Source organism: Sinocyclocheilus anshuiensis, unplaced genomic scaffold (genome assembly GCF_001515605.1).
Source record: "Sinocyclocheilus anshuiensis isolate Anshui unplaced genomic scaffold, SAMN03320099.WGS_v1.1 scaffold640, whole genome shotgun sequence".
In the NCBI taxonomy this organism is placed as follows: domain Eukaryota; kingdom Metazoa; phylum Chordata; class Actinopteri; order Cypriniformes; family Cyprinidae; genus Sinocyclocheilus; species Sinocyclocheilus anshuiensis.
Window position 1 is genome coordinate 505,556 of NW_015554127.1, and position 12,282 is coordinate 517,837.

Below are 12,282 nucleotides of genomic sequence, written 5' to 3' on the forward strand. Positions count from 1 at the left end.
TTATATTTAGGTTTTTATTCTATGTTAAATATATTTGAGGGACTGAAAGAAGTAAATGTATTTATACATTTCCAGTTTCTTGAGTCAATAATCATTTAATTTCATATTAGAAATACGCATTGTAGTCACTAAATAGTATTTTTGTTGTAATTTTATTATTATTAATGTTGTTATTATTATTATTTAAAAAATAATTCTTATTATTATTTTAATATCATTATTTTATCACTTTATTTTAAATATTGTAATTGCTATATTTACTTACTTGTTTGTAAAGCTTATTGCCTAAATAATATAAAGTATATGACGTTATAAAGCTTATAAAAACCAAAAATAAATAAACACCAAAAATTAGCTGAAATGGACTTCAAAATATTTGAGTGGAGTCTTAATGCTATGCAAATTAATTTTAAAAAAGCATGAGAAGACGTAGAAGAAATATAAGGGATTTCAGTACAGTTGTATCCAGTGTAAAAATGCTGCTATTCAGTTTGCCAACATTTGACACAATCTTGCTCTGGCCGTTGGCATCCTTGCTCTTTCTCAGCGGTCATAGGACAGTGAGAGAGATCTAGAAGAACATGTAGGAGAAGGACAGAAGGTCTCTTGATGCAGAGCGACAGCGTGACTCACCCTTCATCCACAATTGAAGGTTTCAAATGGCAAGTCCCTGCACATGCCTCCCCATGTGCTCTGCCTGAAGAGAGGGAAATCGTGTTTTCTTTCGCTTCGTACTTGAGTTATTTATCCGGGTATTGCTAATCTATGGATTTATGGATTTCCAGTTGAGAAGGACATGTTTGTTTTGAGAGTTCCCCTTGGCAGGTCCTACTCTGCAGAATTTACAAACATGAAGGTCTCAAAGGGAGGTGGATTATGGGAAGTGTCCGAAAAAAGACAAATTAATATCAACCAATTCATGTTCAAAGGAGTAATAAATGACGATCTCCAACTTGTCTGAACCAAATAAGTTCTAAGCTTCCACAGCCATCATTCAGAGAGGTGCCAAACAAATGTCAACATTTTTTTGTATGAATATGGTGCAAAACTATAATGAGTCCAATTTAAATAGAAAGGAAGCGTGTTTTGTTCTGCAAAGAATGACAGTGAATGGAAATATTCAAGGCACTGCACTGTTTTTCAGCTGATTTTCGGGTGGTTAGTGAATGCTTTGCTGTTTCAAGAGAGGGAAAGAGTGAATATATATGACCGATATGCCAGAAAACATCACTCTCTGTGAGTTGAGGAGCACTCAAACCTTTTACCTTGGACCTGAAAGACATAATAGCAATATGTGTTATCTAACATTAGCTGAATTTGCCTGAAAGAAAAGAAAGAACAGACCTGAATTGATGTGAGTTTCAATGAGGACTTAAATGAGAAGAGTTCATTCGAGGCCCCATCAAATGATTTACGGCATCCATGATATCTCCAGGGTGTACACCGTCGTCTAAAACAACAAAACGCACAATAGCACCAATTGTAGATTTGTTGTTGTTCCCCAAGCACAGGCATAATTTATGGTGTCGAATATACAACAGTGCTGTCTTTCTCTACACCTCTGCTCTGCACCCACCCTCTTTCACCTTGACTTCATAACACCACTTTTCACAGTCTAATGATAGTCTGGAGGCTGCATACAGCATTCCTGGGTGGTGATATAAGTCGTGCACCTGTGCACACTTGTGTACACTTTACCAATCTATAGACAAATGTTTTGGGCTTCAGGACGCATGTGATATTTCAAACTGAAGAATGAGACAAGCCTGAACCCCAAGGCCAATCAAATCACTCGATTCATCACAAGAGAGCATGGCGTTCCATTGAAAATGAATCACCATGTCATTCGAATCCTGGGAAAATCTACAGCAGTTAATTGTGTTACACAAATGAAATGTAAAGCCATTTAGCAGACATGCCACATGAGTCAGTCTTTAGCGTTCCCATGCTTGTCCAAATTGATAGCACTTAACTCATTGGCAGATGAGCCAAGGCTTGTTTCTGCAAATTAATTTTCCGAATAAACCATTTGTTACGCTGCCTGTCAAAGAAGGATGTCAGGCTGAAAGTTGTCTTCAGCTTATGATTACAGGGAGCGTGCAGGGTTGGGTTCGGATAGGGTTCAAAGTCAAATGGAGGAGACAGTATCTTTCCAAAACAGTCTCAGAAGTTTTGCAGCTATAAATAAACCGCAAGCTCCGTTTTGCATCTGAGACCTCTAGAGCCTCTCAAGGGCTTAGGTTTTTTGTGCAACAGCCTCTGCCGTGCATTGTTTTCATGTAGTTTCATCAGCTTTGAGTGTCTTTTTTTTCACTGTGACCTCTACTGCGATGACCCAGAGTTCGCTCCTGCTCCACATGGGCCATTAACTGTGACCTCCATGCTCCTCTTTCAAGCAGATGCCAATATCAGCCTTCCAGGCACGCAGTAAGAGGAGATAATGGCTCGACTAAAAAAGCTGTAAGCCTCTCTTTCTGGCAGTTTTCTGGCAAGTTTAGGTATAAAAAAAAAACTTGTTGTTTTATGTAAACGCTCTTTACCTAAAAAAGCATACAAATCTCAGTCTAGAGTAAACTATGCGACTTTTAAAATCTGAACAGATTTTTAAACACTAGGTATCATACACTTACTGATTTTGTAAATGGTTACACAGAAAACCTGGGCATCGTGCACTAAGCAACTGAGGATCACACACTACCAGACGTTAAAGTCTTTCCGAAACAGATGCATGGCAAATTAAAACATTATGTGTTCTAAAATGTGTTCTCAAAATAACAAACCTGTTTGATATCCTCTGACTGATGGATTCATAGTCTGTGCCCATCATAGACTGCACGATTTTCTGTGAAATCCATCAACTCAAGACTGCCCAAAATCTTTTTTACAAGGGAAGTTCAATATTTCCCACCTTTCAATAGGAGCTACATACAGTAAACACAGGAAAGAAAACTGCCCTGATTTGCAGAGCCTTGTTTGGCATATTTAATGAATATTCTTTAATCCTGCACTGCCTTGATATTGTTTATAAATTAAATATGATTAAGTAACCTCTCTAATGTCTGTTGGTAGAAGCTGAAGTGTCCTTGTACCCTCAGACTCTGACAAGCGGAGGCACCTCTGTGTTGCTCAAAGAAGCTCTGCGTTTGATTAAAATTAATTATTGTCTAACTTAGCAATTCCGTTCCTTTTAATGTCCTCAGTGGGTGTAATTAACTCAAACACATTTCTCTTAAGTTGTTTTGCATGAAGCACATTTTCCCTCAAGGTATTCGTTTTCCCCATGAGAGCAAGCAAATTCCTCTGACACTCGTCCCTTTAACCTTCAAGCCGGTTAGTCGGTGGAGTCTCATGTCTTCCTCTCTGTGGTCTTCAGGCTGATGATCTGTTCCCGGTGGAATACGTAGATGGATAGAGAATGTGAGGTCAGGGAAGTATGGAAGCTTATTTCAGCCGTGGAATAAAAAAAAAGAAAGGTAATTGCGATTTATCTCAGAATTTTGAGTTTATATCTCACAATTCAGACTTTTTGCTGAGAAAAGATTAATTGCGAGATGTAAACTCAGAATTGCATGAAAAAAGTGAGAATTGTGAGACGTAAACTCACAATTACTAGTTGAAAACTTGCAATTGTGAGATATGAATTTGTATTTCTGAGAAAAACAAGTCAGAATTGCAAGATGTTAACTTCAAATTACAAGGAAAAAGTCAGAATTGCAGGATGTTAACTCGTAATTACGGAAAAAAAGTCAGAATTGCGAAATGTGAACTCAAAATTATGAAAAAGTCAGAATTATGAAGATGTTAACTCAGAATTATGAAAAAAGTCAGAATTATGACGATGTTAACTCAGGATTACAAGAAAAAAGTCAGAATTGAGAGATGTTAACTCAGAATTATGAAAAAAGTCAGAATTACGAGATGTTAACTCGGGATTACAAGAAAAAAGTCAGAATTGAGAGATGTTAACTCAGAATTATGAAAAAAGTCAGAATTATGAAGATGTTAACTCGGGATTACAAGAAAAAAGTCAGAATTGAGAGATGTTAACTCAGAATTATGAAAAAAGTCAGAATTACGAGATGTTAACTCGGGATTACAAGAAAAAAGTCAGAATTACGAGATGTTAACTCAGAATTATGAAAAAATTCAGAATTGTGAGATGCTACTCAGAATTACAAGAAAAAAAGACAATTGAGAGATGTTAACTCAGAATTATGAAAAAAGTCAGAATTGAGAGATGTTAACTCAGAATTATGAAAAAAGTCAGAATTACGAGATGTTAACTCAGGATTACAAGAAAAAAATCAGAATTGAGAGACGTTATCTCAGAATTATGAAGAAAGTCAGAATTGCGGGACATTAACTCAGGATTATGAAAAGTCAGAATTGCGAGATGTTAGCTCAGGATTACAAGAAAAAAGTCAGAATTGAGAGATGTTAACTCAGAATTATGAAAAAATCAGAATTACGAGATGTGAACTCAGAATTATGAAAAAAGTCAGAATTACGAGATGTTAACTCAGGATTACAAGAAAAAAGTCAGAATTGAGAGATGTTAACTCGGAATCATGAAAAAAGTCAGAATTACGAGATGTTAACTCAGGATTAAAAGAAAAAAATCAGAATTGAGAGACGTTATCTCAGAATTATGAAGAAAGTCAGAATTGCGGGATATTAACTCAGGATTATGAAAAGTCAGAATTGTGAGACGTTAGCTCAGGATTACGAGAAAAAAAGTCTGAATTGTTAGGTGTTCTCAAAATTGTCTGAAAAAAAGTCAGAATTGTGAGATGTGAACTCAGCATTCAGAGCAAAAAAAATCTGAATTGTGAGATGTTAACTTTGCGATTACCTTTTTAAAAAAAAAATTTATTGTGCCAGAAATAATCTTCCATATGGATAAGGTGTTCTCAAGGAGAGAAAAAAAAAACACCTGCACTGTCTAACCTCGACAGTACATTTTTATTTGTATTAGAAGTATAGGCATGCTAGATGGTTTGATGGGGTCAAAACTTTAAACAGCATTATGGGATTGATTTTTTTATTTTTGATGAAGAGAAGGGGGTGTATTCCACTGTGTTAAAAGCTTAATGGCACTCCCCAGACAAGCCTCAAACAAGGGTAATGTAAACAGAATTAAATGACTCTGTCTAATTAATTAGAAGAACGGAGGCTGGTAAGAAACAGCAGTGGCTTCTCATTAGACCGAGTTTGCGAGTCTCTGGAGAGTGCTGGTTTGGAATATTATCCGTTGCGAGCGACATTTCCCAGCAGGCTCTGGTTGCTGACACATGCACGCACTCAACCGCCCGTTGTTAGTGTGGTTGCTGTGTTTCCGCATTGTGTTCCCTCAAAAAACACAAGAGGAGAGGATCACAGAATAATTAAACACACCCACTTTGAAGTCTGTTTTCTCGCCTCAGGATGGAATTATTTTTCAGGATTTGTTGTTGTTGTAGCTCTGACCCAGAACTTAATGGAAGCGGCGCACGCCTGTTAAAGCATGTAACGCCTACAGTGTGCGCATCAAACAGCAACTCAACAAATATCTTGTACATCTCGCCTTCCCTCTGTATCTGGGATAATCTCTTATCTGATAACAAGGTCTAGTCAAACTGAATCATTTGGACTAGAGCTTTCCAACCGAGTTTGATTCATTTGATTCATTCAAGCTGTTATTTGATTCTTTTTGTGAATCGTTTGCTAATATAAGCAGTATATGTAGATGTAATTCAACCATAGTAAATTCACCCAAAACACAGCCTAGATTGTTAGTCCTTCGTATCATTCACTCTCACTCACTCATGCCACAGTGTCAGTTGTGTACTGCAGCACCGTGTTTGTTTCATATTAGATAAGCAGTTTTTATGTGTGTTTCTGTCTCTATCTGTCTTCAGTCTCTCTCTCTGCTCTTCCTCTTGCATGGCTGTGTCTGTGTCTTTGAAGTCTAGTGTCTGCTTTAATGCGTGTGTATTATCAGACTTGTTCAGCCCAAACCGCACCAGGTCTGCTGTCCTGAGGCCACTCCGCTCTCTCTCTTTCACCAGCCCTCCTTTCCTTTCCTTTCCTTTTTTCCACTTTTTTTCTATTGTCGATTCCTTTGTTTTTCTGTTATTATTCTTTTTTCCCTTTCTTCCTTCTACCTTTCTTTTTCTTTCCCTTACTTCTGTTTGTTTGTTCCTTTTCTTTCTTTCTTATTTTCTTCTTTCATTATAGGGCTGCACGATAAATCGCATGCGATATTTAATGCGCATCTTATCAGTAAAGCCGGTTCTGTAATCAGCGGTAAATCTCCATCACCTGCGGGCTTTCACATTGAGCAGCATTAACTACACAGAGCCGTTGTTCACTGACGAGCTGCGCAAAAAATAGCGCGAATATGAACGTGGTTTTGCGCAGCTCATCAGTGAACAACGGCTTTACTGACAAGATGCGCATTAAATATCGCATGCGATTTATCATGCAGCCCTATTTCATTACTTCAGATGCTCTTTTCACCGTTCCTTCCATCCTTCCTTCCTATCTTGCTTCCTTCCTTCTGTCCTCATTTCTTTCTTTCTTTCTTTCTTTCTTTATCTATTTCTTTCTGTCTTTCTGTCTTTCATTGACTCTTACCCTTCATGTCCTTCTTTTCTTAATTGCATTCATTCATTGTTTCTTCCTTCTGTTGCTTTTTCATTTACTTTTCTTTCCTTCCTTGTTCCTTCCTTCCTTCCTTCATTACTTTTCTGCTTATTTCTCACTTTTATTCTTTTTCTTTCTTTCTTTCTTTCTTTCTTTCTTTCTTTCTTTCTTTCCTTCCTTCCTTCCTTCCTTCCTTCCTTCCTTCTGTTTCTTTCTTTCATTTACTTCTCTTTCCTGCCTTGTTCCTTCCTTCATTACATTTCCTCTTATTTCTCACTTTTTTCCTTCCTTCCTTCCATCTGTTTCTTTCTTTTTTCATTAATTAATATCTTTCCTTCCTTGTTTCTTTATTTTGTACTTTCCTTCCTTCTGTCATTCCTTTCATTGCCTTCCTTCCTTCCTCTCACTATCAGTCACACTCTCTCTTTCTCTCTCTCTCTCTCGCTCTCTCTCTCTCTCTCTCCCTCACTCAATTGGGCTCCAAGCTCGTTCACCTTCGGCAGCTTGTCTTCTGTCTCCTGGGAGGTGATACTTGGTTTTGATGTATAAATCATCCTTGACTGTTCAGTCTTTAATTAATGACCCCCATCTGTCCTTGCTGGGTGAGCTTGAATTTTAAAATGCTGACACACCAAACAAGCGACTTGCGACTGCCTGACGCAACAAGCCCCCGAGTAAAGCAAGCTATCAGCGCACAGAGAATAAGCAGTCTGACATAGACACCCTCACCTGCTCTGAGGTGCTTCCAGCCCATTTACCCGGCAGAGCAGGAGAGATAAAGCACGCGAGAGGCTGAAAACCAGTCGTCGGACAGAGCAGGGGCAATAATACTTCCGTCCATCAGTGGGCCAGACCAGTAAGGCTGTGTGTATGTGTGTGTGTTCATAGGCTTTTCAAGTGAGCCCTGCCAGAGTTTCTGAAGCGGTTATGGAGGCATCAAAGACAAGTGCCACGGTGAGTCACTGGCTGCCTTTTACAATCTATGTATTGGATGTGTGCAAGACAGCGTTTCGGGCCATAGACGGGGGGACGTGCCGGTGGACAGGGTCAGGCTGCATCACATATGCATGAATAGCCAACAACACAAAACAAGAGAACATAAAGGCTCTGTTCTCGCTTTTGAATGCCAATGTTGTTGTTCCCATCGTTCCTGCTTTTCAGTCCACTCGGGCTGCTTTTTTGTTTCCTCTCATGTCATTAATATCAGCTGTTCATCTCGTTCATGTCTTTCTCTCCTTTCTCACCAGATGGCCAAACTCATCCAGATTTGTCAACAGGTGGAGGTGAGTCCAAGCAAATTTATCATTATATTCTTCATCCTTCACATCACCATCATCATCAAACTCCCTCTTACAGACTTTCAAATCCATATTCAGATATTTTCCTCAAACAAATTAGTTTGCATTTTATTTTTAGTGACAAAAGGTCTGTTGCCCTTTTGAGCTACAAATGCTTGTTAGAGGTTCAAGGCTATTCCAGGGATGCAATTACAAAGTGTAAAGAATGATGTATATTTGATATTTCTAATTTGCATATGATTTTTGCATTTATATGGATGTGTGCATGAATGTTTTTTGAATTGTGTGTCTATCTTCCTCAAGTGACTATGAATGTTTTTTTTTAATTCACAGTCCAGTGTGCAGCTTTTGCATGGCTTGTATTGGCTTGAGTTCTACATTGACATTCATTTTCTGCTGAGCCAAAGGCTATAGTATCAATATGAATGCAGATTGGTAAATGCTTTTCTTGTGAATAAAAGAGACTAGCACTATACATACATTCACTCATGGTCAGTATAATAGGAAGACCCTTAAATAGGCATCATAGAAGGTGTCTGAATCATAAAGATTTCCTACTACACAGTTTAATAGAGATGCTTGTTCAAGCAGAAAATTATTCAGTTGTATTTGATACTATTTTCTCTTTTTCTTGCTTTTTTTTCTCCCATTTGTTAATATTCCACTGTGGTTTATCATTAAAAGTAACTTAAGTTAACCTGGTTTCCTGTATATATTTTATCTAATCTTTAACCAGATCTCAACAGAAACACACAATCTGCTTAAGCAAGTATTATACACACAATGATACATTTACATGAAAAGTGGAAAATGTATGTGAATCCCTAAGGTAATATCTTAGCTAAAACTAATGTAGAATCAAATTAATGAGACAAGATTGAAAGTGCTGATCAGGGTAAAAAAAAATGGAGTTTGCTATTCACAAGATGTATTGCCTGATGTGAACCATACCTCGTACAAAAGAGATGTCTGAATGCTGAAGATTAACCATTGTTGACTTACTTAAAGCAGAAATATCTCTACACATTAGTCATCAGTCCACACAGTAAGACAAATTGTCTATAAATGGGTAAAGTTTAAAAAAAATTAAAAGTGTTCACTGATCACAAAAATATTAAGCAGTATGACTGTTTTCAACATTGATAAAAACAAGCAATATTTAGTCAGCAGCAAATCAGCATATTAGAATGATTTCTGAAGGATCATGTGACACTGAAGACTGGAGTAATGATGCTGAAAATTCAGCTTTGATCATAGGAATGAACTGCATTTGAAAATATTAAAATAGAAAGCAGTTATTTTACATTGTAATAAAATATTACAATATTACTGTATTACTGGGCAAAAAATACAGCCTTGGTGAGCATTTTAATTGATGTTACCACCAAGATGTTACATGTTCATATATTTGCAGCCACAGCTTGGTAGTGATGTGACATATTTATGCACACATGATAAACAGTCCTTTTGAAAGTCAATTAGTAGCCTTTATCTTTAAATCAGAGCTTATTAAAGGCACGACAAACAAGGCACCAGGGATATATTTAGGCCTTTGCTTGATGTCACCTTGAACATCGGCTGAGCGAGTTGTTGTTACTCCAAATATGACTCAAGATCAGCACTAAGACATCAGGCACAAGGGAAATTCATATGCGAGCGTCCTTTTTAATGACTCTGTCAGGATGGTTGTCCTTGCTGTTTGAGAAAAGAAAGCAGGTGACAAGGCATTGTTACTCATTAGCTGAATCAGTCTTGTTGAACCCCGTGGGGATTGCATGCGTAGCACGTCTCTAACCTCAGCTGAACCGCACATAAAAAAACTTCTGCATACCACCAGCTGCTTTGAGCACTCAAAGAATGTAGCTCACTTCTCAGCTTAGTGAGTTAGTGTGGTGAAGGCCATTCATTTTAAAGCATTTAAAAACAGCTTTCCGCAGTAAATCCCCAGCTACGTATATTATATTGAGTTGAACACCCTCAAGGTGATTTAAAAATGGTTAAACCAATCCAAAATAAATAAATTTTTAACTGCATTCCATGCCATTTTCTCCTTCATTATTAAAATCTAGATCTATTATTTAAGACTGACTGTTGTAAGAATGTTCACCGAACAGCTTATCAGTCATTGAACGTGTATTTACAGACAGTTGTTCCAAACCTCCAAACCTGCATGACTTTCTGTCTTCAGTGTAATTTTATTTTATTTTATTTTATTTGTTCTGTTTTGATTTTCCCCATTGACTTTTATTAAATGGAAAAAAAAAATAAACATTCTTCAAAATATCTTCTTTTGTGTTCCACGGGAGAAAGAAGTCATACAAGTGAGGCAAAATTTGTTTATGGCTCTCTTTAAACCCTCTGTATTGCTGGCATGATGTGTCTCCATTGTAAGTGCATTATTTTGGCCAAATTGAGATGCAAAAAAGGGTAAGAATCAAAATGATCTTCTGTGGTACTTAACATTATGCCTCAGATGTTATCGCTAGAACGTGAATGTGCTCTAATGACCAGATTAGCCAATCAGAAGACTTTTGAGGTGCTTTCAGCCTGTCAGTCATTTTTCAGGACAGGCCATATATGGGAGTTAGGCTGGATTAGTCTGTGTTTTCATGTGATTCATTCAAGTTAAGCAGCATATTTAGCTTTATAAACCATTGTCAGTTGTTAGTGTGTCACGCAAACACATTGAGAACACTGAGATGGTAAAACTTGTGTAAAACTTGAACTCGTATCATTAATATTCTCTTTCCTCCATACTATATAGCTGGGTATGACCCATTAAGATGTTGGTCAATAAGTGCATTATCTGGAATGCATCGCTTTCTATTTTAAGGGTCACATTTGCAAATATCTGATAAACGTCTCAAAGCAGATTCACACGCTCTGTTGTGAAACATCTGCTTGAATATCATTCTAGCATTCGACAATGAATGAATGCGATGTATTGCAGATGCAAACTCTTAACAAATAGACCCTTCGGCATTCGTGTAGCTTCAGAGGAACATCTGCAGAGATGTTTACAGGGGTCTTTGTAAGCGTTATGTGAAAAATAGTGTCCATAGCAAAGTTTTCCATAGATTCCATTAGACAAAAGTGTCACTGCTAACAGTGAAGGAAATATCCTGAGAGAGCCTGTGTTTAAATAACTCACGAGTGATGCTGTCAAGGGACCGTAGGTGTCTGGGGAACTTTGAACTTTCAGTTGGGAATTTCTATTTTTACCTTTGGTGATTTGAAGCCTGGAGTCCATCACTGCCTCTTTGACATTCCAGGTTCCCTCTCTGGGCCGCTGTGGGTTATTAGCCCTGTGTTGCTGTTCCACCGAGTGGACATGTGTGCAGCAATGTGGTGAGGGCTGCCATGCTGTTATGCATATGCCTCTCCCTCATCCATTTTTAACAGGGCCACTCGGACTCTCCGGCGACGAGGCAGGCCCCATAGGAGCATCTTGTACAGCCGTGCACTTAGAGCACTCAGACCTGCCCCATCTGTCAGCATACAGGCAAGATACACAATAATCAGAGCTGCCTCAAAAACAGACCTCTGCTCAGTGGCATCTGTTCAACAGCACTTAGATTGTTTATGTACCCAAAGTGAACCGCTGGAGCTCATTAACAACCTTTTTATAGCATCCAGTGTCTTTCCCACCCTGTGGATTAGTAGATTAAAGATGTGGCAATATGAAGAGATAAAGGTCAGGAACTGATGAGCCTTGTCAATAATGAGTCTTGTCATTACATGCAGCGCACACTAGCATATGGGCTTAATCTGAAAAATAAATTGCTGAAGTGTGTGCAGACATTTGAGTCTCTTTCCATTAAATGTGCAAAAAATATACATGTTTTTTTTCCACAGAACCTGTGCTAACAGTTTTCTTAGTCAGTATTTTGTCTTCTTAGTATCTATCACAGTTCTCTTTCATAGGTTAATTCAACTCAGCATAGCTATGACACATTGAGAATGCCCCGTGGGTGTGCCAATTGTCTCTTCGTTTATGCATGGGGTTAGGCGTTTGATGCCAGCATGCCCTGACAGTGTTCCTTCCTGGGACTTGTCTACCGTTGTTTTTTTAAACTTAAAATATATATTATATAATAATATTAAATAATTTATATTATATATTATAATAATAGTAAGTATATATTATATACTTAAATACAACATTATATATTTATATATTTTTTTTTTTTTTTTTGAGTTTCCCCCAAACCGCAATTCTTGTCAAGAAAAAAGAGACAAAAGCAACAGTTGTGAGTGGGGTGGTCAACACTAGCTCCGCCCCTGCGTTAATTGCATTAAAGATTTTTAACACTTTAAACTAAATATATATACATATATATATATATATATATATATATAT

The 12,282-nt window shown here is 37.6% G+C and overlaps 1 protein-coding gene across 1 annotated transcript in view; it reads left to right on the plus strand.

The window, feature by feature from the left end:
• LOC107670185 (probable E3 ubiquitin-protein ligase MID2) overlaps positions 1–12,282 on the plus strand; it is a 96,254-nt gene that overhangs the window by 49,269 nt on the left and 34,703 nt on the right. The window contains exons 3-4 of the mRNA XM_016462705.1: positions 7,513–7,592; positions 7,832–7,907. Coding sequence (XP_016318191.1) covers positions 7,513–7,592; positions 7,832–7,907 — 156 coding nt within the window. The remainder of the gene's footprint in view (positions 1–7,512; positions 7,593–7,831; positions 7,908–12,282) is intronic.